Here is a 25,643-nt window from a genome sequence, read left to right on the forward strand (position 1 = left end):
CTGTTAACGCTAATCCAGTACTATATCCACTAGGCATCACAGCCTTCTGAACAGAGATGAAGGCCCCAATGGCCACACATGGCTAGGGGGTTTGGGTACCTTGATTTTTGGGGGGGGGGGTGCAGCTTGAGATCCCGTCAAGAACTGCCGAGTCCCCATCTATTTAAAAAAACCAGGTGCCCCACACCAGACACCATAAAGCGAGGCACCCACAGTACTGTGTAGTGGGAACAGACTTTGCTTTGGAACTCTTGGCCTAAAGGAACCTACACCCAATGCTGTGTGCCACATGGCTGGTACACTCCTCCCCAGAGCTGGCTGCAGCAATGTGTGTATATAGCTGGTGAAGGGATTCCGACAGAAAGGCAACAGTGAGAGGGTACCATTACAGTATGAATGGCTAAATCCCCAGCATGCTGGGGGTCAGAAAGCAAGGCAGCTACCCAGCTAACGCATCTTACACCTTTATTGCTCTAACTGGCGATTTTCTCCCCTTTGGCATCCCCCCTTTATTGGGTGAGCAGGGACATGGTCTAACAGAACAAGCTGGGTGTGCCACATGCAGCTGGCAGGGAACAGTGCCCGGGGGCTCCAAATCATGGAGACAGAAAGAAGAGAGCAAACAGGCCCTCAATGTGGCTTACAAGCTGAGTTTACCATGGCCATTCAGCAGAACGTGGAAGGAGGTCTGCCCCTACCCGATGCTTTCTCTTCTCCTCCACCCCATTCTACATCCTCCCTCAGCCTGGAAGCACAGGGCCCAGTGATTTCCAGTCTCGCTAGGTGAAGCCCAAAAGTCTCCCAGGTCAGGGTGGTTAAGCCCCCAAAAGCTTGGTGCGGAATAACAGCTTCCAGCCACCCTGGGAGTCCTGCTCCAGTGAGGTCACGCACAGCGTTAAGAACAGCCTCCCGGGCATGGTGTTTTCCATGGCCAATCCCACCTGGAAACAGCCACACAAAGGCCAAGAAAAGGCACAATTATTTACAGCAAAGTAACTGCACTTGACGGGGTGGGGGAAGTTGGTGAAATCAGGTTCCAGGGAATTGGGATAGTGTCTTTGTGTGGTACCCACTCTGCCATTGGGAAAAAGAGACACCCAGGGATGGGGCAGGGCAAGATCTACTTTGCAGCCCCAGTTCCAAAGCCTTCAGCTCCCATCTCCTCCTGCAGAACAGGAGGGTGAAGGGTTTGAAAACAGGAGCTCAGAACCATTCAGTGGAGTTCACACGGAAGGGCAGGTAATCCCTCACTGGCTGCAGGGAGGGTTGATACTCCCGGACCATGCCCGTGCAGAAGGGGTTGCAGGTTGCCCGGCTCCCTCTGTCGACGAGCCAGCCCTGGTTTGCTGGTGTTGCATATGGAGTTTTGTGCCTCGTCGGAGTGTGTTAAGACGACGCTCTGGGAAAATACCCACCTGAGCAGAGAGGCGTCTGCCTCCTCTCCCATTCTATTGCACCCTGCACACCTTCAACCCCATTATAACCCCCATCATACACTCACCGCAGAGCAGGCTGAGAGCTAATTATACTGGAGAACTGCTCGGGGGACCTGAGAGCAGCACATAGGGCTGGGGCGCCCCCTGTGGCATGTGTATGGGAGAGCAGTGCTTGGTGCCCCAAGGAGCCCTTTACAATGGGGCTGAAATAAGGAGAGAGCTGGTCTTTTCTCATGGGGCTGCCACGGCCCAGAGCTGATGTGTTAGGAGACGTGCCCAGTAAGTGCAGCATTAAAAATGAGTCTGTGACAAACACAAACGCAAATGGCAGAAGCTGAGCATCCCCCCTGCAGCGAATTTGGGGGGTCACCAGCTGCAGGACTCCTGGGTGCTCTCCAGGGCAGAGTACAATGGGCTTTCAGTGCTCCTGCTACAGCCCTGGAAAGGGATGCTCAGCCTGCCTTCCAGATCAGAGGGGGCGTCATGGGGGGCAGATGGGAGACACTCCCCCAAAAAGGATTGGAGGCACACCTGATGGGGAGATTCCCCACTGCCACACGGCCTGATGCAGCCTGGGGATTACCCAGCTCATAAAACAAACCCGATTCAGCTGAGCCAGGCAACGAAAGGCCAAGGCACCCCTGCAGCTGCTAGGGGAACTCCCAGGGGCTCAAAGGACACCCTGAAGCCTCCAGAGGGGAAGATTTCCCCTGGGCTTTGTCATGCTCCATGCACATGCTTCTATGGACTAGAACGACCCAGTAGGTCCTTCCAGCCTAAGGTGCCAATGATTGCTCCAGTCACATACATACATCACCAAAGCTGAGCCTCCTAGTGGCTGGCACGTGCCATTGCAGCTTTTGGGCTGGAGGCTCGGGGTACCCTAACACCAGGCTTTTGCCAAACAATCCCTCCCTCTAGCCAATGGGTGACTCTTTGTTACATCCTCAGGAGCCAATGGGCAGGATTTTCAGGGCCTTTCTCAACAGGTTAGTTCCCTGCCCCCCCACCCCCGCATCCCCCAGTGTCAAATGTGGATGGTCAGAGATTTTCCCTTTGTCGTCAGGCCGCAGCGTCTCCGCTGGGGGTTCGGATGCAGCCTCAGCAGAACTGGAAGACAGACAAGCCAACAGAGGAAAAGAAAAAGTTAACAATGACTCCCCCATGGAGGCCACCTAAAACTGCTAAGGAGGTCAGCTCGGGAGTAGGGTCACGAGATGTTCAGAAATCCAGGAGGACGCCTACTGGCATATTTCAGGTTGGGGGGGTGGTGAAAATGGTAGTTGAGTTCTAGAGCACACAAGACACCGATGAGGGAAGAGGGTTCTGTGTTCCAGAGCATGTGGGACATGAGAAGTGGACATGACCTTCTAGAGCCCAGAACCAGCAAGATGGGAGCTGTGTTTTAGAGCACACAATACACAGGGAGGAAGTGTGGCTATAACGTTCTAGAACTGGGGATGGGGCCTTTTTTCTATCACGGGCACCTGACCCACAGAAAAAATCAATCACAGTCCCCCTCCCCCGCAAGGTCAGGCGGGAGGGTTAGAGCTTCCTCTTGGCTCTGAAATGAGACCACAAGTGAGGGATTCAGGGTCTGGGAGGGGGCTCCAAGCTGGGGCTGAGGGGTCTGTAAGTGCAGGAATGGGGTTCCAACCTGGGATATGGGGATGGAGTGCAGAAGATAGGATGTAACCTTGGGCAGGATTCTGGGTGGGAGTGCGGGCTGTAGGAGTGAGTTTGGCTGTGGGGATGGGCTCAGGGCTGGGACAGGAGGTTCAGAGTGAGGATGCAGGCTCCGGAAGGGGGTGGGGGTGTAGTGGGGGGCTCAGGCCTGGACCAAGGGGTTGAAGTCCAGCAGGGTTAAGGCAGTGTCCCCACTATCCTGGCCCAAGGCTGCTCTCAGAAGTGACCACAATGTGACCAAGTGGCTCTGGATTGTGAGCACTGCCTGCGTCCACAGGCAGCACCCTTGTCGCTCCCACTGGCTGTGGTTCTTGGCCAATGGGAGCTGCAGAGGTGGTGCCTGCAGGCAGGGGGCAGACACATGTGGACTCTCAGACCTGAGCTTGCCTGATCACCCCTGTGTCGAAAGGCCACAGGGTCAGCAGACCGGCCTGGTGCTCTAGCTTCTTCTGGCAGGGGGGCAAGCTGGTGCTCATGGCTCTAGCCCTGTTGGGGGGCACCAATGTTCAGGGCTTCTGTCTCATGACACGGAGACTTCCCGTGGGCCAGATGAAATTAAGCTGGGGGCCAGATCCTGACCACAGGCCTGAGATTCCCTATCCCCGTTCTAGAGCACGGGGCCAGAGCTGGGTGCTGCATTCTAGAGCAGAACAGATGGGGCTGTGATGTTGACAGTACATTCTAGAGTGCCTCCTGGTGGCCGTGGGCAAAAGGGACACAACACTCAGGCAACTGCTCTGTGTCATTTGAGGGACATCCATGGGTACCGACCTTCCAGCGGTTCCCGCACTCGTTACACAGCACGAATGTTGTCATGGGCTCATCAGCGCTCCGGGTTTGGACCTACGGAGAAAACCAGCCGTGGAGGCTCTCAGAGAGCATGCAATGTCTGCTTTGGTTCCTTCTGCACTCCAGGAGCTCAGAGAATGGCCTTTGGGGTTCAGGGAAGAGGAGCCTTGCAGCTGCAATGAGAACCACCCCAGACCTTCCCCAAAATTCAGCCCCCCACCAAACCACAAGCCAGCGGGAAAGTGCCTTTTATCTTCTCCCTCCATCCCTGCTATTAACGATTGTTTTGCACAAGCTGCCTGTGCTCCTTACAGCATCTCAGCCCCTGAATGCCCAGCCCAGCACAGCTTTGCAGGCACACGAGGACAAGGCCTTGTGCTTTGGGGTGATGTTGCAAAGTGAGCTGAACCTTCAACCTCCAGGACCCACCCACACAGTCCAGGGGTTGAGTGCCCTGAGGGTTCCATGGGCTTAAATGGAAGTCACTGGTCTCGCCAATCTCTGGGCTAATCCCCCTGAGGGTGCAGGGACATGACTCTGCACAGTACAGTAGAATCCTAGTTGGAAGGTCCTAAATTTGTCTGGACTCCCAGAGTCTGTACAAGCAGGACTCACAGGCAAGAAAGTCGACAGGGAAGGAGACCAGCTTGGAGAGCGTCAGACAGAGATCTGGCAGCAGGGATTTGGGTAAACAGGTCCCTGCTGTACTTCCAGGTGGCTAAGAGCCCTCAGCTGCATGCTGATGGCCCTTACCAGCCTCAGAACCTGCTACGAGTCAGAGTGGAGGGAGCCAAGTTCTCTGCACTGACCCTGGAGCAGGGGGAACTTTCCCTGCAGGCAGGAGCGCTGCGCAGAGAAGGTCCCTCCAAACCTTCACTCTGGGCTGGGGGCCCCCTGCTCCAGGTGCCCACCTGGTTGTAAGTGCAGTTCTTCTTCTTGCACTTGGCGCACTGGAAGAGGTCGGTGGTGGTGCCACCAGTCTTCGCCATCTGATGCTCCCGGATGGCTTCCAGGGTCATGGCGTTCCTCAGCTCCTTCAGTTCATCACTCGCCATTTCCTGCAACGGGTCACAGCTTTAGAGTATTTCTACTCCAACCATCTTCTGGCTGCCCGGTTCCTGGTGTCCCTTGGGGAGTCTCTCTCCAGCACAGGCACACACACGCACACGGGCCCAACCTCCAGCTTCACACGAGAAATGAGGCAGGAACCTTCAATCGATCTGCCAGCAGCACTATCCCACTGTGAGATTGTGCAAGTGCAAGACCAGGAGGCCTGGCTGGGCCGAAGCCCCTCACTGTGGATGTGACATTCCCTAACCCAGGCCTGGGTCTCCACAACGTCTTCCCATGTGCTCCTGCTGCCGCCCCAGGCCTGCTAGCTTCCCTGCAGCTCTGTCCCCAACCCAAGCTTCAGCCTGGTCTGCTATTCCAGCCCTGGGCTCCCCCACAGCACTCTGCCAATGCCCCTGAACCCAAGCTTGCAGCTCCCAACCCCAGGTATTCCAGCCCTGCAACACTCCTGGGCAGAGAACACACATCGCACTTGGATTCTGCAGTGGGCACAGCAGGGGTTAGGCTTGAAAAGGGGCCTTGTTTCCACCGGATATGATTTCCAGCAGAGGGGAGAGGCTGCCACAAAAACGCTTAGGTCAGTTTGTCCCTCCCTGCAACTGTCCTCCCTGTGCATGGGCAATGCCGCTGAACGACTCACCCACACAACTTCTGGGCAGCCTGCCTCCACCAGACTCACCAACACCGCCTGTGACATGCATTGCCAGGGCCTATCCGTCCTTACTCGTAGCTTAGAAAACATCAAGTGCCTTGGTCTGCTGCCCCCTCGCTCAGCAGCTTCCTCTCCTCCTGGTCAGCTCTGCCTCATTTCCATCAGCGATATCACACATCTCGCTGACCCAATTCTTCCGTGCGGCTGCCACCAGGCACCCCTCTCCCCCAACAACCTCCCCCCAAGCTACCCACCTCTGCTGTCATCCTAGCAATGAGGCTGGCAGAGATGGCTCCGTTCAGCACGTTCCTCCGCAGGTTGGGGTTCTTGGGGTCCTTCAGGTTGCTGATCCTGCTCCTCACGCGGTTACGATATTTCATGTCTGTGCTCTTCAGCTCCTGGAAGATATGTGGCACCGTCAAGGAATAAGAGCTCATGGATGATGGGAGGCCACAGCAGTGGGGTGTGAATGTCCTAGTATTGGTCGACATCCTTAGAGAGGCCCACCTGGGCTTTGGGACAACCCAGGAAGCCAGCCACACCCTAGCAACATCTTCCAAGGTTTCCACCTCCCGGATCGTTGCTTTGGATGTCTGGATTCAAGCAAACCACTGAACTCAGGCAAAGCTCCTCAGGTTCCCCTGGCTTTCAGGCCAAGCCCCAGCTAAGCCCAGACTCCCTAGGAAATGGACCTAGAGGTGCCTCCATTAAGCCTGGGCTGAGTTTTTGAGTTTGTACCAGAGATCAGTGATTTTGGGGCCAGCCCTGTCTCTGGAGAAATCATGGAAGTTTCATAGCAGGAGCTGGTCCTTCCTCTTATCACTTATTTCATCTGCTACACACCAGCTTCCCTGGGAGGCACAACTTCTCCTCCATAACAGGTGCAGGAGACAGCAGGCCACTTAACTTCCACTTCACCTGCCATATGCAGGTGCCACATAGGGCACTACTTAAAGTGGGGCAAGTGGAGCCCCATGCAGCTGTGTACTCTGTTGCCTCAGGACAGCCCTGCTGGCCAGCCTCACTGGGCAGGAAGCTCTGTAACCAGGCCCTTTCCAGAACAGATGCCTGACCTGCTACCAGACGTGTTGCCACCTACTTTGTACGGGAGGAAGAGAGAGCCTGAAAGGTGAGCCTGCGATAAGAGGCAGGAGGCTGAACCCTTGACGGGTACAAAGCAAAGTCAGCAGAAGTCAGGCTGTGAGCCCACCAGGCCGTTACACACCGTGGTGCTTCCACACTCACAAAACACACAGGTCTGCAAAACCACTCACTTTCCTGGCCACAGCTCGCTCCTGGCATCACATTCCAGAAGGATGGTACCAGCCCGCTCAGGTGTAAACACCCCTCCCTGAAGATGATGTAGGATCACCCTGACCCCTCTGAAAGCATTTAGGAGACGGGAGGATGGACAGGGCTGTTTTGCTCAAACCACCATGTACAAGGTAAAGGCGGTACCACGTCAGAGGGGCACTACGTAACCTGTTTGTATAGAAGAAGGATCAGCGAGAGGGTGTGTCTTTGGCCTACTGAGGGTGGATGGAAAGTCCTGTCCTGCCCTGAATCCACTGCATTGACCATACATGTGTTAGCGTGCTTCACTGACTCGGCATGGACAGTAAATCTGACCAGGAGCCTTTACTTACAAATCAAGTCTGGTCGTCTTTATCAGCGGGCCTGCAGTGGCAGCTGCCTGCAGAGCTGGGACCCGGGACACAGCCAACAATTAGCTCCACTTTGTACAAGGACTCCACAGTAGAAGGAGCTCGTGGGGTTACTTCCCTGCCCACCTGCAAAGGCCTTTATATTATAAGCTGCCAGCACAGCTGAACTGTTGCACCTACAGCACAATACACCGCAGCGGCCAGTTGCTAGGAGGGGCTGAATTCGCACAACTGCCACTGACTTGGAGGAGAGCTGTGAGGGCCCAGGACTGACTCACTCTTCTGTAAAAACAACCACCCACAGACTAACATTTATTTGGGCACTGGCTTCTGTGGGTCAAAACCTCTTTGTGCAGGAGTTCTTAGCCGGAAGCTTCTGCCCAAAAAAATCTGTTAGGTGCCTTGGGACTCCTGGTTGGTCCTAAGGACACAGATAACCCAGCGACCCCATCTGACAAAGCAGGGCTTTGCCCACGAAAGCTGATGCTCTCAAAAACGTGAGAGTCCATGAGGTGACACAGGACTTGGTGTTGTTTTTAGCTATCCCTGAGACTCCTCACTCTTCAGAGGGTTCCAAGCTCCCTGTAGGTTTGGGGGTCTGGCTGCATGGCACTCAGAGCTGTGTGTGCGGCTTGCGTAGCCGTAGCCACTCCCCAACCCGCCTTGATCACAGCTAGTTGGATAACAACCAGAATGAAGCCACAGCAGCCTGGGTAGTGGAATACACAGACCCCCACTTCCTCCCTGTCCGGTAATGGTACTTGAGCCCCACTCTGCCGCAGGCCCTACCCCCACTCCACCCCCTCCTCCGACCCACCACCTCTTTGTGCCCCTCCCCATGTACCCCCCCACCCCCACCTGCTCCTGTCCTCCTTCCTAGCGCCTCCTGCACACCACAGAACACCAACGCACGGGGGCAGGCGGCTCTGGGAGGGGCGTGCAGAGGACTTGATCGGCGGAGCTGTCGGCCAGCAAGAGGCAGCAGAGGTTGGGAGCAGGGGGCGGAGCTCAGCAGGTACTTCGCCGACGAGTTTCTTTCTGAAACGCTGTGGGCATCACCAGTACGGCTAGTGGTGAGTTCCCACAGCTGGCCCCTGGGACAGGCACCGGCTTCGTACGTTTGCGTCTCTCTGAAGGCACCACAGCCCAGCTAGAAAAAGGATATGATCTTCGATTTCAGAGGCCATCTTGTCACAGTTGACTCCAAACTGTTTGTAATCGTCTACGGGGGGGAGCAAGAGAGAAGGGGGTAAGTGCCTTACAAAGCCGACTCGCCGCAAATCACGGACGACTGGTACAATGAGCTTGGTACCGACACCGACTTCCTGGTTGGTTATTACAGGGTTGCCAACAGGCTACAGGGCCACACCCACCAGTCTGTCCCCACAAAGTCGCTTGTGAGCCACAAACAGTAACTGACCTGGAGCTTATTCACAAGGGTGGTTATTCTAGGGTTGCTTGTGCACTCTAGGCCAGTAGTTCCCAATGTTTTCGGCATCACGCTCCCTTTCGATTTTTGAGAAACCCTCACATCCCCCCCACCTTTTTTTACCAGGGGCCAGCCACCCCAGCTGCCTGGGAGCTACCTGCTTCTGTCCCTCCCCTTCCCCAAAGCCAGGCACTGCGAGTCCCTCGTCTAACCCATCCTCCCCACAACCCACACTCATTCACCTTTGCAGAAGGCAGCTAGCTCTACATGGGCCTTCGCTGGCTGCCTGCTTTTTACAGCCACTGCACCGGGTCACCCACATAGAGTGGCAGGGGCTGAGGGCTGGAAGCAAGGGCCAGCTGTTTCTTTAGGTGCAGGGAATGACTCAGGGGTGCTGGGTTGCCTCGCATCTCCCCTGGAATTTCTTCACGCCCCCCCCCACGCACACACCAGTTTGGGAACCCATGCTCCAGGGCATGTGCATTGGTTTGTTTTTGTAGGGTTGCTCAGAGAAGGGGTGATCTGCTGGCAGTGCAACCATCAGATGGATTTAAACAGAACAAGCAACGCAGCATTGGCTGATTGGATGGAGATGTAAGAAGGGAGGCAAGAGGTTCAGTTTTAGTCTTACCAAGAGCAAGAGCTGCCCCTTCAAAGAGTCTGGCAGACACAATCCTAGAACACTAGAACTGGAAGGGACCTTGGAAGGTCACCAAGTCCAGTCCCCTGTTCTCACAGCAGAACCAAGCACTGTCTAGAGGGCTGGTCTGTTTCCTCAATCTTCTTCTAATAAAGTACCCCCATTTTCGAAATAAATATAAGGACCCCCAGATTTCTCTCATGTATCCCTAAGGGTACACATACTACCAGAGAGGGAACATGGTTCTAAGGTAATCTGAGATCTTGAAACAAGCACCATTCAACCTTTCTACATCTCTGGATCCTTTGCAGGAGTCAGATTTGTTCTGAATCCCACCAAGGCACATCTCACTTAAAACTACTTACTTACAAAACCAGGCACAAGTATCCCAGAAGACGACTGCTGAAAACTTGCTGACTTTCCACCATCTTATTATCAAATCAATGGATTGGAACAGAACTATTATACTTACATGTCAGCGTAAGGCAGAGGAAACAGTAGAAAAAAGTCATTGTCTGAATGAACTTTTAGATGGGACTGACTTTACTAGTGTTTATAGCTAGTCTATTGTAAAACTAGGCAAACAGCTAGATGGGTTGGCGTACCCCATGAAAGACTTCAGTGTACCCCTAAGGGTACACATACCCCTGGTTGAGAAACACAGGTCTAGAGCCTCACATGGAAAGGTGTTTCTTGCTGCTTCCTTGTTTTCTCCAATGGGACAATAAGCAAAAGTTGCGTGCCCCGCCACGACCGTCTGTGTTCGTGTACCAATCCCAGCCCTTGTATCTGCCGCAACCCCAGCCAGCGAAAGGGCCACCTTGAAGTCATACCTGCCCATGAGCTGCCCCAGTTACATCCCCTCCCCAGCCTGGGCTGTTCCCGGCCCCCTCTCACCATCCATTTTCAGGGCAGAGGAGATCATCTCGATGCACTTATCCCGGACCGAGTCTCCTGTGAGGTAGCAGGGCGCCAGGAAGGAGATGGTCGGCACAAACGTGGGGCTAGAAGGGCTGCTGGGGGTCTCGGGTTTGGTGCTGTTGGCTCTGCAGAGAACAGACAAGCAATCACCCCAGGAAGTCACATGGCAAGGCCCCTACCCCACTCGCCATAGCCAGAGGAGAGCTCCTGCCACTAACTGAAGCATCTTCCTTTACACAGGGTCCCTCTGTGTGACACACACCTCCACTGCCAGGAACCTCTCTACCCACACTGGCTACCTGTACTCCCCAGGTACTGCTCTACCTGCACACACACAGGGAGCAGCCTCAGACCTCATGGCCTTATGGCCCCTCCATCTCATGCTGCAATGGATCTGTCTCCACCCCACTGGCCCACCACAAACTCCATCTATCCCCCACTGACTGGGGACACCTCCTGATCATTCTCCTGCTCGTGGGCCTTTGCAAGATCCAACCATCTTGAGTGTATACCTCCATCCCCTAATGAGCTGAGTACCCATAATTTTAAATGTATTTGTCCTCCTGGAGCCTTCCTTCGGTAGGGCTGTTATCCCCATTGTACAGATGGGAAGACAGAGGCACAGAGAGATTTAAGGCTCGTGTCCTCTGAGGTGTTTAGGTATCAACCTCTTGTTGGTTTCCACAGGAGTTAGGTGCCTGAATACTTTAGCGGATCTAGGCCCCAGTAACTTGCCCAAGATCACACAGGGCTTGAACCTAGAAATCCTGAAAGCACTGGGCCACTGATAAGATGGTCTCTAACACCATCTTCTCTAGGCTTTCACACCGCACCCTCCCCTACCTGTCATCTTTGCTGTTGCTGGAGTTCTTCCGAGAGTTGGTGGGAGACGCAGCTGGGTTGGAGCCTGTAGAAGGCCTCCTGGAATCAAACCAGGGAAACACATGAGTGCATATGTGGCCAGCAGAGAACCCCAGACTGAGGTTGTTTTGGTGACCCCAGCCATGCATCCATAAAGTATCTGGACACCACGGTGATGGGCACGGTCTAAACACCAGGCCTAGACATGGGCAGGGGTGAGACTGTCTGGGAGGGTATTAAATGCTCAGAATGGCTGTCTTCAAATTCCCCTGAGCAACCTTCCATTGACTTGCATTCGTGTTGGCTCAGGTCTATTTGCATTGTGGGATCTGAGGTTATAACCTTCTACAGCCAGCACCTGATGCCTTCCAAGCCAAGGTGCAGGGTGTTTTGTCTCTTGGGGCATGGCTGCTCTGTAATTAAACACTGAAGCTTGCCTGTGGCAGCTGACTGGGCCTCAGAAGGCTCAGCTATGGGCAAGGTAAGCTGGTGTGCCCTGGGTGGCTCACAGCAGGGCTCTGGATGCAGCTGGCATCCTGGGCAGGGTGGTCACAGCACACCTGGCTCCAGGCCCAGTGCTCCAGTGGCTGGGCAGCATGGTCCCCACCACCCCAGCCAGCTCCAGGGCTCAGCCTGCCAGGCTGTGCAGTTCCCACAGCCCTGGCCGGTCCCGGTGCTCAGTCAGCAGAGCAGTACAGTGGCTGCACTCCCAGCCCTGAGCTCCCCCTCTACATCCCCCCGCCCCAAATCCTGCCCTGAACCCCCTCATCTCCCATGCGCCATCCCACGCTTACATTTCTTACATGTTGAATAGTGACACAGAGAGAGAGCTGTGTTAGTCTGTATTCTATCCAAACAAAAAAGCAGCCAAGTAGCACTTTAAAGGCTAACAAAGTAATTTATTAGGTGATGAGCTTTCGTGGGACAGACCCACTTCTTCAGATCACAGCCAGACCAGAACAGACTCAATAGATAAAGCACAGAGGTCCAAAAGTTGTTATCAAGGTTGATAAAGCAGACAAAATTGTTATCAAGATTGGCAAATCAGAAGAGCAGAGAGATGGGGGGGGCAGTGGGGGGGTGGGAGTTAAGAGTTAGATAATCAAGTATGTAAAAGAGTCCTTATAATGGACCACGTAATCGCTGTCCCGGTTCAAACCATGTCACATTTGAATCTAAATGACAATTCTGAGAACTCCCTCTGTACTGTCACTTATATTCAAATTCAACACATTAACATGTGGTTTGAACCGGGATAACAATTACCTGGCCCATTATAAGGACTCGTTTACGTACTTTGTTTTATCTAACTCTAGACTTCCCAACCGCACGCCCCCCTCCGTCCACCCCTCTTCTGATTTGCGAACCTTGATAACAAGTTTGGGACCTCTGTGCTTTATCTATTGAGTCTGTTCTGGTACGGCTACGATCTGAAGAAGTGGGTCTGTCCTGCGAAAGCTCATCACCTAACAAATTATTTTGTTAGTCTTTAAAGCGCTACTTGGCTGCTTTTGTGTTTTTTTACATTATTTATGGGCACTGTCCTACCACAACCCCACCCCAACACCCTGCACTGACCCCTCCCCCGGGGGGTGGGATCAGAGAGTATGTAAGTTACTTTCACCCCTGGCTTTGGGCTTGGCTTGGAGCCTGGGCCTTGGGACTCTCCCCACAGTGGATCGCAACACACAGGCCCAAACTCAAAGATCTGCTCTGTAATTTAACAGCGCCAGCCAGGGTACGTGGGCCAGCCACGGGTGCTTGGGTACACACAGCATAGTCACACCTATGGAGAGAGCACCCAGGGCCAGGTCTGTTTCAGATGAAGCTAAAACAGAGGGGTACGCTATCCCGTCGGACGCCCCAGCTCAGCACGGCCAGCGTGATGTTTACTGCCCCCTGCTGGCTGAGAGCGCTGTTCTGCCGTGACAAACAGCGCCCCCTAGGGGAACCAGCACATCAGGCCCTTCATCATGGCTCCTCGGCCTCCCCCAGTTCTTTCTGAAAGGTGGCTGGCCGCCCAGTGTCCAACAGGCTTCAGACAGGGAAACTCTAACCAGATATCCTCTAACTCACCCTGCCTGCCCCAGGTCTGGAGATGTGACCCATCCCAGCTAGGGCAGTGAGAGTAGCTGGTGCAGAGACCTCCACAGCACACTGGGACACACATCCCCCCGTCCGGGACCCAAGATTCTCACCTTCCTTCTCCCACAGTCAATCCCCTCGGAAGGACAAGAAGGGCTGGGAGTAGGCCAAGAAATGAGGGGCGTAAGCTGCAGCAGGGGAGACTTAGCTTGGATCTTAGGAGAACTGCCTACCTGCCAGGAGAGTAAAGTTCTGCCATAGGCTTTTCAGGGAGGCCACGGATTTACAGTCACTGGAAGCGTTCAAGGACAGGTTGGACAAACACCTGCCAGGATTGGTCTAGGTTCACTTGGCCCTCTCGCTGCGCCAAGAGCTGGACTTGAGGACTTCTCTAGGTCCCTTCCAGCCCTGAGTTTGTCTGGTTCTAGGGCAGTGGTTTTCAACCAGTGTGCCATAGCACACGGGTGTGCCGCGAGAGCTGTCCAGGAGTGCCATGAAATTTCACCAACTTCCCCCTTGCTGTGGCTCTTTGCAAAGCCACCACGGGAAGGAAACAGACGACCTCTGAGAGCTGGGGCTCATGCACTAAGGCTGCATGATTCCCAGCTGGTGCGGATTTGGTCATTTCCCCGCAGCGGCTCTTTGCAGGGCCGCCGCAAGGGGAAATGCCGACTCCGCAGGAGCCCGTTTGTGCTGGGAGGCAGCTAAAATGCCACGTCTTGGCCCAAATGGGCTGGCAGGGAGCCTGTCCCCACCCCCTGCTGTGCCAAGTGGGGGTGTGGGAGGATGGGGGAGCTGCCTAGAGCTGGGACGTGGCTTAAATGCCACGTCCTAGCTCCAAGGGGCTGGCAGGGAAGGGACCCTGCTCTCTGGAGCCACCTACCCGCCATCCCTATTTGCCCACCTTTTTGCACACTGGCAGGCCCAGGTTTCCCACTAACCCAGTAAGTTGCTATTAACTCTACTTTGCATTTTGCTCTGCTCCATAAAATTTCTATTATTTTTCGGTTCGATTGTTTAATAAAAATTATACTTTTAAAAATATTGTTACATATATGAAATTCATAATGGGAAAAGGCGAAATTCAGGCACCTGAACTGAATGCTGAGAGTGGAACAGATTTAAGGGTCTAGCTACAGAGGAGGGACAGCCCAGTGGTTTGAGGGTTAGCCTGTGAAACTCAGGCTTAAATCCTTGAAGGGGCCATCTAGCAACCTGGGGCAAATAAATTTAAAAAAAGAGGGTCTGGTCCTTGGTCCTGCCAAGACGGCAGAGGACTGGACTCAATGACCTCCCAAGGTCCCTTGCAGCTCTAGGAGATGTGTATTTCCTTAGTTACAAATAGCTGAATTCAGCAGATTCTGCAAATGGCTCTGTTGCTCACTGCTGAAGGTGGTGGATCTGAAACATCGACGCATTTGATCCTTGTTTAGCTTGTTTTGAGCATTACTATGTTGCAAACCTCTCTGGTAAGAGCGGACCACCTTAAATGTGGTGGTTTATGAGCAATTGATTCAGCTGAAAAAGGTGGGTGTGTCATGGAATTGCTGGTCTCACTGAAGTGAGCTGTGTTACTGAGCAGGTTGGGAACCTAAGGCTCTAAGTGGGTGAGATGGCAGCCTTCAGTGAGCTGGCTGGAAGAATGAGCCTCCCCTCCTTACCTTTCCACCGATGGCCTCTTCTGAGGAGAGGAAGGGGAAGATGAAGAGGAGGAGGCAGCAGTGATGGTGGAAGATCTTGAATCTGCAGAGTCTCTCCTGCAAGAGGAATGGGGGTGAAAAGGCCATGGCCCAACACATGGAGAACAGGGAAAGGGGGGCAACAGCCACAGAGCCTAGAATGTACCGAGGGACACAAGGAACCAGATAATCCCTAAGGAGGGCACTGACCAGTGAATGGGGGGCCTGCTGCCCACGGCCAGGAAGGGGACATGCAGAGAAGGCAGAGGAGGTTGTAGTGGAGGGCAGAGATGCCTTGTTTTGAGCTAGGCACCTCTCTCGCCCAGAGACAGAGAATCAAAACATGCCACAATCCAGCCACAAGAGACCCACCTCTCTTTCTTGCTATCCAAGTGCGACTTTTTAGAGGTGGTGGGAAGCGCCTTGCAGTCGCTGGTCTCCCTTCGGAGGGAAAACACGCAGAGAGGAGAGAGATTAGCACACCCGAAATCCCAGCACCAGGCCCCTATCTCTGCTGTCATCCATTAGGGTGACCGACTGCCCTGGTAAGCGAGCCAGTGGAACTGCTGACCAGAGGAGTGTGGGACTCCTCCCCAACCCAGTCAGCCTCCTACAAACACATTGTTTTCCTCAAACCCCCAATTCACCCCTCTTGCAACTGGAGAATTCAAGCATGAACCCTTTCGCTGGAGGCCCTAGCCATCAGAGTGTTACCTAGTGGGTAAAGCAAAATGCCTGGAAGTCAGGACTTCCTGTGTTCTGTTCCCGGCTGTGACAGAGCGTACTGAGTAAGAGTTAGGGTGGGAGTCTGGCGGCAGAACTCCTGTGTTTCTGAGTGTATCCTTATTAATCTGAGATATATATATATATATATAGCATAAGAATAACAAAACATCCCAATTCATAGATTTTAAGGCCAGATGGGACTCTTACAATCTCGTCTGACCTCCTGCATAAAACAGGCCAGAGAACCTCACCCTGTATTTCTGCACAAGACCATCATCCCTGTTGGTGCTACTGTGGATCTTTTAAAAAGACTCAACCTCAAAATCACATGTGATGGAGAAATCCACCAGCTCTCATGTAATTAATGAACCAAATCCTGGCCTTCTTCCCTCCTGGCTACATCTACACTAGCCCCAAACTTCGAAATAGCCACACAAATGGCCATTTTGAAGTTTACTAATGAAGCGCCGAAATGCATATTCAGCCCTTCATTAGCATGCGGGCGACCGCGGCACTTTGAAATTGACGCGCCTCGGCGCCGCGCGGCTCATCCCGATGGGGCTCCTTTTCAAAAGGACGCCGCCTACTTCGAAGTCCCCTTATTCCCATGAGCTGATATGCATATGCATTTCAGTGCTTCATTCGTAAACTTCGAAATGGCATTTGCGTGGCTATTTCGAAGCTTGGGGCTAGTGTAGACACGGCCCCTGAGGATAGACGGTCCTTCAATCAATGGTCAATTGCATGGAAAAAAAAGTCCCCACCGGAGTACTCTGCACAGAACCCTGCCAAAACCCTGGGTCCAACCCTGACTTTGGCAGAATTCTGCATTGGGATCCAGCCATGAACTTCCCAACGAGCTTGTGTTTCTACAACTGGCCAACCCACAGGCCCTGCTCTGAACATCGCTGAGTTTTGTGTCATCAGGAATCTAGCTCTGTATCTTTGTGGGTCTAGAAATACCTGACAGCCTCAGTTCACTCCTGCTTGGCTGGAGAATCAAGGCTACTTGCCATTGAATTCAGAAATCTGGGGGAGGCTGAATCGGGCTCTGCTTGAGGGCACGCAAACGTTACTGCTCAGGTCACTCTCCTGCCATAGTTCTCCCCTAAACATATAGTGGTTCTGGAGGTGAGTGCCCCAGTCACAGCCCAGATCTTGCAAGTGGACATAGTAGAAGTGAGACAATTAGCTGTCCCCACATGCAGCGCTTTACCACAGGGGCAGCTCATAGAAGTCTCAAGAGCCTGTTTGTGTGCCGAACTCCCATCGTAAGCCACAGGAAACCACTGAGTGGTATAACTTACTTAGTGAAAAGGTTGTGGAAACAGTACACAGACCATGAAGGAGAGGACAGAAACACAGCTGGACTTCCAGGGACTGCCGCCTAGACTGTGACTCCCGTGTACAGGGTTCTACTCCTGGTTCTGCCAGTGGCCTGCTGGGTAACCTCATGAAAGTCACTGGATTGCTCTGTGCCTCAGTTTCCCCATCTGTAAAAGGGTAGTGATGACCCTGACCTCCTTTGTAAAGCACTAGGAGATTAACCACTGAAAGCTGCTAGATAAAAGAGTAGGGTGTTGTGTGTTCATGCAGGCATAAAGACTTCATGCTTGTGGAGAAAGTTATTTCAGCATTGATGATGGAGGACTTCTATCCCCAGTTCTGTCACTGACTCACTGTAGGTCTGATCGAGACCCTCCGCAGCAAGAGGAGTCTTTTCCATCAACCTCAGCTGTTCAAGACCCGTGTGGCCTTATTCGCGTCACCCCTGTCCTGTAACTGCTGCTCCCCGAACAAAGGATCTGTGGGTACATCAGCCACTACCTGTCTGGCTTGGAGTCTGCAGACTGACTCTTTGGGGCTGCCGTGTGAGAGCTGGATTTGCTGGGTTTCCTGGGGAGAAAGGGGGGTCACACAGAGTGGTTTCTGCTTCGCAGCACAGTTCTATTGTTATATTTTTAGCACATGAGCTCTTCACACAACCTCTTAAAAACCAACCCCACATACTACACAAGGCGAAAGAAAGGGACAAAAGAAAACAAGCGCCAGCCGCTTCAGTTCTTGGTCTTCTCTATGTTCCTTTCCCTGAAAGCTTCTCCTGTCTCTCGACTAAGGGCATGTCTGCAAGCACAGAGACGCATCATGCTGGGGCAGGCCGTGAAGCACCCGCACAGGGGCCAGGGGCACAGCAGCCGGCTGTGTCGACACTGCTGCAATGCACAACACGTCCCTGGGGTGCTCCAGGCTCCTCGCCTGCAAAGCAGGATGGCAGAGTGCTCGGACAGCCACTGCACAGCAGCTCGAGTGCTGCCAAGTTAAGCTCAGCCTCTCTGCAGGAGAGCCCGAGAGCAAACACACCCTTTCGAGCAGCAATGGGTCAAACCTAAACCCCTTGGATTCAAACAGAGGAGTCAAGGCCCTCGACTGCAAACGTCTCGAATTCCTAGCCTGTCCAGTCGTGTGCTTCTGGTTCAGCCCACTAGAACGACGAGGCAAATCAATTTGCACCGAATCTACAGCCCTGCTCCACTTTTAGGCATGTCTTTCCCTCGCCAAAACTAACGAGAAGTCCTGTGGCGCCTTATAAACTAAACGACATTTTGGAGCGTGAGCTTCCATGGGCAAAACCCCCTTCGTCAGATACGTCTCTTCCTTGCCCGGTCCCAGCAGGGTCTGGAGTCTGGGGACGAGTCGAGGTCTAATTTGACTCCCCTCCCTCACGGAAAGCGGGAGTAGTTTGGAGACTGCTCTCTCTTTTGGACATGGGTTTATTCCCATTTCCACTTTAACACACTCACATTCTCCTCCTGCTTGTCCCACTGTGCTTGGTTGGAGGAAGCCCCATGTTATCACAAGGACAGAAATGGCTGCAGAGGCCTGGACAGGACTTGGGTGGCCAGGGCCATCCCTAGCAGTAATGTTGCCCTACGCAGCTGGAGAACCTGCTCCCACCAGAGGGGGGATGAACACGCCAAGGTGGGGCTGCACCCCCTTCGCAGGGGTCTGCTGTGCTCAGGGGGTGTGGGGGCAGTGATGGGGCGGGGAAGCAGCAGGGGTTGGGACACTCCTGCGCTCACTGGCGGTAGCGGAGCAGGAGGGGAATGGGCTTGGGGAAGGGACGGAAGAGTCCCCTGCACGCCGGAGTGACATGGCTGGGAGGAGGTTGGGGCCTGATCTCTCCACTTCCCACCCACCAGGGGGTGCAGGGGTAGGCCTGAGCCCTGCTGCTGGCACCGGGCCCTCTGCTGAACCCCTGGGCCCCGGCACTCAGGCAGGGGGCTTTAGAGAAGGGGTGTCGTGGGCAGTCGAGGCAGAGGTGATGCAGGGACATGAGTGGGGAAAGATGGAGTGGGGCGGAGCAGAGGTGAGGACAGGGGTTGTTCTGGCCCCTGCTGGGCACAGCCTGGGCAGTTTGGTGCCCCCAATTTCCCAGTGCCCTACGCGGCTGCATATCTTGCGCATGGTTCGGGGTGGCCCCGTGGGTGGCTCTACCTGAAATATACAACAGTGGGTCACGCCAGAGGTCTTCACACCCAACACACTGACAAATTCACACACCAGCCTGGCTTCCCTTGCCGCCCTGCCCAGAGCCAAGCAATGAGGAGGATGCTGGGGAGTTTACCTGGCCTGTTTCTGATCCGACGAATGTTTCTTTGAGCCAGGAAGAGCGCCCAGAGCCTTATGATTGGAGAAGTCCCTTTACAGGCAGGGGAAAAGACACACCAGATTACTGACTCCTAAAGGATAAAGGGATGAGCCATAAAAAAGCTAGAGGCCAAATCCTAATTCCACTCAGCTTTGCTCCTGAGTTTAGTGGGACCAAAGGGACAACCTGCAGGAAGACAGAGTGTGATCCAAGCCAGGCAGTGAATGGAGAAGCAGGATGGGCCAGGGATAGGTACCGGCCCATGACTTGGAAGACCTGGGCTCACAGCCATGCACTAGCACAAACTTCTGGTGACCTCTGGCCAGTTGCCTGCTTCCTCCCCCCTCCAAAGGTATCAAGGCACCTAACTCCTATTGACATGGGCTGGACTCCCTGGCTGGATTCTCGCTCCCATGATGCACTGCAGCCAGGAACTCCCCTGAAATCGAGGGGCATTAGGTGGTTCAGTGCCTTAGGAGCTGGGCCTGAGGTCACACAGTGGCAGCCCATGATGCACCACCCAACCTGTCCAAAGGAGGAGACTGGTGGGCCATGGGCGACAAACTACTATCTATCTATATGGCCCCCAGCCCTCTCCTTAATGTATCACAACCCCCTGGCAGGCAGGGCAGAGCTGCACCCATTTTACAGGTGGAGACCAAGGCCTAGACACCTAGAAATCAGGTGTCTAAATACCTCTGAGGATCCAGCCCTTTGCCTCTCCCTGCCTGACCAGTGATTGCCCCACGTCTTAGCTAAGTGACTGATTCAGTATCAGTGCTGCTTCCTATGGCCAAGACACAGCTACTGCCTAGGAACCGCGGTGGGCACCTCATACCGGTCTTTGTGCTTTGCCTTGTGCTTCTCAGCTGGGCTTTGGCAGAGCTTCACTGGATGGGGATCCGTCTCATCAGGCTGCCAGTTGGGAAAGTCGACACTTTTTTCTTTTTTATTCTTCTGCCCTTCCTGGGTCTTCTCTCCCTTTGGGGTCCCCGAGGTCTCTAAAGAAAAGAAAAGCTCAGCTGGGCATTCAGGTGCTGCTGGCTGAAATCAAAATGTGAACAGAGGAAAGGGCACTTCTAGTCACTGAGCAGGTGATAATTTCATACTGGCTGGGATAAACAAACAAGCCATGAGGACTTGGGGAAGTTCAGTAGTGGCTGATAGCAGAACAAGGAGCACTGGTCTCAAGCTACAGAGGGAGAGATGTAGGTTGGATATTAGGAAAAAACTATTTCACCAGGAGGGTGGTGAAGCACTGGAATGTTTTGCCTAGAGAGGTGGTGGAGTCTCCATCCCTAGAGGTTTTTAAGTCCTGGCTTGACAAAGTCCTGCCTGGGATGATTTAGTTGGTGTTGATCCTGCACTGGGCTGGGAGCTGGACTTGATGTCATGAGGTCCCTTCCAGCCCTAGGATTCTATGACTGTATCATCAGGGCAGCCTCAGGGCCCACATGCAGCCCACAGCATCCAGCCCTCTGCTCCCAGGGGATATGGTGGCCCAGAGGCTTAGTGCATTAGCCTGTTATCTCTTGAGACCTGGGTCCAAATGACCACTGGGCCCAAGCCACCAACTCAAAGAGATGCTGCTTCTTTTGGGTCAGGATTGGACTGGCAGGCAGTATTCCCTCTAATCTTCTCCATCCACGCACAGCTGATGTGTGGGGGGTGTAGGCAGGGCTATATGCACCCCCCAGGCAGGAGGGGCCAGCCCTACATAGCCAGAGCCACCCAGGCCCCACACTCACTGGCCGCAGCCATGGGAAAAGGCATAGACTGCGCTATTAGGGACCCCAAGGTGGCCGCCCCAACCATGCGACGGACAGGAGGAAAGAGAGGGAATTGTGGGACCCAGCACGCAGTGGTAGCAGGGTTCACCCTCCCCCAGCTCACTCACCACACGGACTCTCAGCAGCGTGGGGGGCAGAGGGCTCTGGCCCCAGGGCGCGCCGCCTCCCGCCGTGTGGAAGCGTAGGGGGAGATGAACCCCCATGCCCCCGCCACCCCAGGCTCCCGTGATCCCCCAGCTGCATTATTCAGAAGAAGGAGTGCGGAAGGCGGGTCCGGGGGTGGGGGTTGCTCCAGGCTTCATGAGGGTGGAGGCTTATCCCGGGCCCTGCACTCCCCTTTGGGATGGCCCCAGCTCTGGTGGAGAGGTGGGATAACCCAGAGCCACCTGGCCTGCGCCTTCCCGGCCACCGCTGTTGGTAAGTGCAGGGGAGGGGATGCAGTGCAGACTCCCAGACGGACCAGCGGGGCTACACTGCCAGCAGGAGGCTGCCTTGCTCTGCGTTCCCCTCCCCTCAGCACTCAGGAGCAGCAGCAGGGAAGGTGGAGGCTGGGCAGCACCCCAGCTGCATTGCTCCCGGGGAGGGGCAGGGCCGCCCCAGCACTCCCCAGAGGCGGAGAAGGTGCTGCTTCCACTTCCAAGGAGGGCTGGGGCAGCCCTGCCCTTCTCCTGGGGGCAGAGCAAGGGGCAGGGCCTGGCCTAGAAAGGGTGGGCCTGGCCTCTCCCCCTGCTGAGCCGTCACCACTATAGCCAGGAGGGGATTTTTCCATGTAAGGAATAAATTTTTCCACGTGCACCAAGGCTCGTGTGACTGTGCACCGTCAGGAGAAACACAAACCCTAGCTGTGGGTGCTCTGCAAGTCAGCCAGGCAGCATCGGAACCAATCCTGCACGGCTGCACAAGCACCCAGCTTCCAGTACAGGGAACCCTGCCGGCAGGGATTGTGTGCAGTTCCAGGCCAGGATTATCATACAGCTCAGCCTGGAGGTGCTAGGCCTGGGGACCCAGGAGTGGACCAGCTAAGAGACGCAGGCGCAGGGTGTGTGCAACGGCAGAACATGCATGTGGGCCTACGACTTGGAACAGCACGATGGCTTTGCACAGTGAGGGGGAACCTAGGGCCTGTGGACATAGGAGACCCAGAGTCAGTTTCCTGCGCTGTGTGATCGTGGGCAGTACGGCGCCTCTGTGCCTCAGTTTCCACCCCCCGCAAACAGCATCACCCTGCTGCAGGTGGACTGTGGGGATAAATACACTGAAGAAGGGAAGTGCTTCAGGATCTGACGATGGAAAGTGTTACATGGGAGAGAGGGATTATTGTGATGAGCAGGGGCATGGCAGAGCTCCCAAGGCTAGCACAGCAGTATCACGCAAAGGAGCTTCGATCCAGCCTGCCCTCTTTGCACTTGGATCCTGCCAATAAGCCTCCACATGACCCTTCTGTCAGACTAAAGCCAACAACCAGGCTCAGTAGCTCCTTACATCCCAGGGGAGTAAAGGGACAGCGAGGACTGTGTGCAATCGAAGAGCTAACGAGGTTTCAGGACCAGCTGGCATGGCACTCGGGGCTGAAGCAACCTCAGCATCTCTCACCCAGCAGCCTTTTCCAGTTCTTGATGAGGATTTTTGCCAGGGCCACCACCTCTTCATCTGAGCACTGCTTCCGGACGCTGTTGACGGCCACGCCAATTCTCGTAGTCTGAGAGGACAGACGGAACTTTGTTTATTATTAAGCAGATCAAAGGCGAAGGCAGAACAGAGGAAAAAGGTCGCCCAGTAGTTACCGCACTAGCATGCTGCAGGTGCCCTGTCTGAACACAGTTATATCACTTAGCTGCTCCATGCCTCAGTTTTCTCATCTGTACAATGGACATAATAGAATTGCCCTGCCTCCCATTTTACAGCAATTGGGGCCATGTAAATGCCTTGGTCAAATGGGACAGGAACTACCTTTTGTTTTGTGTTTGTACAACACCTGGCATAGGGTCCTAGTCCATGACTGGGGTTTTTAGGTGTGAAAACAACAGATATTACTAATCAATACAATAACGGATGGAGAGAAACTAATATGGCCCTTCCTCACTCTGGTGGTGGCCCAAGGAACGTCATCAGGAGAATTCCTGACAGTACGCTCTGACAGCCCCTGCTTTCCCAGAAAGACCCAGGGAGAGAACAAGACAGCTTGCTTTCGAAATCATCTTGAGACAGTAAGCAACATGGTGGAACCTTCCCTAGCACCAGCAATAGCAATGGATTAGATGCTGGTTGGTTAAACTGACAGGAGGGAGGGACAACCCGGTGGTTTTAGGGGTCTAGGGCAAATAGATTTTTTAAAAAATCTGTCAGGGACGGTGCTTGGCCCTGCCAATAGGACAGGGGACTGGATGCAATGACCTCCCAAGGTCCCTTCCAGCTCTACGAGATGCATGGCTGTGATAGACCATCCTCCACTTGGGAGCTCTGGCTTCCCAGTTCTTTCTCTCGTGCACTCCTCGCTGGCACAGGAAAAATTTGTCCAGCCTTAATTTAAAAAAAAAAAGAGGTTCTTAAAAGAAACAGCTTTCCTGCCAGACACCAGGCAGCCCAGACTGCGGAATCCAGGTGGATTCTCAGCCCCAGCAACTGAACCTGTGACCTCTTAATGAGGTCATAGCTAACACACGCTGTTCCCTTAGCCCAGTTAGTAGCGGCTCAACAAGTGTGAGATGGCCTAGCCACAACTAGAGGGGGCAAAGCACCACCCCAAGCAGGCAGAGCTTATGCATGCTTTTAACATACTTTGAATTCCAAGTCGTCTCCCCTTCTGCTCCCTCTCCGCCCCTGTACTGCACCTAAGCAAGGCTATGGTGAAGCTCGGGACGCTGCCCTGTCTTCCTGCCCACTCCCCCTCACCTGCAGCAGCTGGATGGTCATCGTGTAGCTGTTCAGCTCCTTCAGCAGATCGAGAGCGCCTTCCTGGGTCAAACAAAAGCCTCAGTGAACACTGAACCATCAGTGGCGAAATCAACCCCCAGAAATAGACTCTGCAGCTGAGAGCGCCAACGGGGTTGTCAGAAAACAGGCAAAATCCTGGCCTCTACTGTCCTCTGTTGGCCAAATTCTTCCCCAACGCTACTTCACAAAGAGTAGTGCTGGTGCCACCAAGGACAGGCTGCATTATTTTATCACCCAAGTGCCTACAGGCACTGCCTGAGCCCTGGAACCCCACTGCTCTGGGAACGGCACAGACATACAGCAAGAGACAATCCCAAAGGACACAGAGACCCAAAGGGCAGGAGAAAGAATTAGTCCTGTTCTGCCAGGCACCCAGGCCCTGAGAGATGAAGCAACTTGCCCAGGGCCTTGCATGAGGCCACCCTCAAAGCGCCCAAGGCTCTGAAACCCTTCATAGATTGACTCCAGCTTCTCTCATTGGCCTCGTAGCAGATTCTGTTTCTTGTGACCCCAGCCTACGCCCAGACCAATTCTGCCAGCCAGCAGCATGACTCTGCATTTACACCATCTCTAGGGTGTGTGTGCAGGTGTGCTTGGGGATTACTTGCCGGTTGCCTGAAAGATACTGAAGGGCCAAGATCCTGATATTGTATTCTGATGGATTCTGGCCAGTCTTTGTTCAAAAATCTTTGACATAAATTGACACAAAACAGGCCCCAAACTTTTCATTCAAAGTGGGCCATGCACACACAAAGGCTCTTCAGTTACTTGGCCTCAAATGAAAGCTAGTTCAGTGTAAAGCTAGGGTGGGAAAGCCGTCATTGCAGCTTATCTTGTACTATAGCATCGTAAATCACTGAAAAGAGGCCCAAAAGTCTGCTGGCAAGCTGAGAAGGAAGAGATAACATTCTCATCCTCAGCCAGTTCAAGAAAAAGATCTAACACACAGGTTCTCAAACTGAGGGGCGTGCCCCCTTGGGGGGGCATGAAGAATTCCAGGGGGTGCGAGACAACAGAAATGCAGGGTGACCCTCTCTAATCCAGAACATTGCGCATCTGGCAACATCTGTAATCTGGCATGGTTTTAGTTAATTATTAATCCTCCTTTTCCCAAGAAAGTGCCCACACTGGCGTTACCTCCTGCAAAAATGGAGGTAGCACCGACTTCCTCCAGCGTGGGGGAAAGTCCCACAGCTTCACGCCAGAGCCGGCATCTCAGGAAGCCCTTGTGCTGCTTTCCCGCCCCAGTTAGCCAGCACGTTTCCTGAAAAGCCGGGTCTGTTGCCTGCAGGTGAATTCCTTCTGCCTACTGCCTTCCTGCGCATGGGGCGTGGGAGTCCCGGATCTGCGCCAGCTGCAGCTGCTCAGGTAGTGCGTGGCTACTGTGGGTAGCAAGCGGCAGGGTGCGTGCTGCCTGAGCAGCTGGAGCAGGCGTGGACCTGGGACTCCCACTCTCCCCGCTTCCCCACGCAGGAAGGCATCAGGCAGAAGGAAGGTGCCGGCGGGCAACAGATCCAGCTTTTCAGGGAAACGCACCAGCTGCTTCGGGAGGGAAAGGAGCACACATGCTTCCTGAGACCCCGGACCTGGCGCACAGCTGCAGGACCCCCAGGTACCAGCTGAGCTGCCCC

The 25,643-nt window shown here is 54.1% G+C and overlaps 1 protein-coding gene across 2 annotated transcripts in view; it reads right to left on the reverse strand.

The window, feature by feature from the left end:
• Positions 1-448: 448 nt before the first annotated feature.
• The window catches only part of TCEA3 (transcription elongation factor A3), a 42,431-nt gene continuing 17,236 nt past the window's right edge, over positions 449-25,643 (reverse strand). Inside the window, exons 2-15 of one of the 2 annotated variants that reach the window (XM_074976246.1) lie at positions 23,971-24,033; positions 22,672-22,777; positions 20,127-20,289; positions 19,265-19,339; positions 17,467-17,535; positions 15,286-15,354; positions 14,896-14,991; positions 11,132-11,209; positions 10,265-10,413; positions 8,459-8,520; positions 5,889-6,038; positions 4,823-4,969; positions 3,894-3,965; positions 449-2,546 (exon numbers count right to left, since the gene is read on the reverse strand). In XM_074976246.1, coding sequence (XP_074832347.1) covers positions 2,538-2,546; positions 3,894-3,965; positions 4,823-4,969; positions 5,889-6,038; positions 8,459-8,520; positions 10,265-10,413; positions 11,132-11,209; positions 14,896-14,991; positions 15,286-15,354; positions 17,467-17,535; positions 19,265-19,339; positions 20,127-20,289; positions 22,672-22,777; positions 23,971-24,033 — 1,308 coding nt within the window. In that variant the 3' untranslated portion in view covers positions 449-2,537. The remainder of the gene's footprint in view (positions 2,547-3,893; positions 3,966-4,822; positions 4,970-5,888; positions 6,039-8,458; positions 8,521-10,264; positions 10,414-11,131; positions 11,210-14,895; positions 14,992-15,285; positions 15,355-17,466; positions 17,536-19,264; positions 19,340-20,126; positions 20,290-22,671; positions 22,778-23,970; positions 24,034-25,643) is intronic. The other variant, XM_074976247.1, reaches the window with a different exon arrangement.

Source organism: Carettochelys insculpta, chromosome 24, assembly GCF_033958435.1.
Source record: "Carettochelys insculpta isolate YL-2023 chromosome 24, ASM3395843v1, whole genome shotgun sequence".
In the NCBI taxonomy this organism is placed as follows: Eukaryota; Metazoa; Chordata; order Testudines; family Carettochelyidae; genus Carettochelys; species Carettochelys insculpta.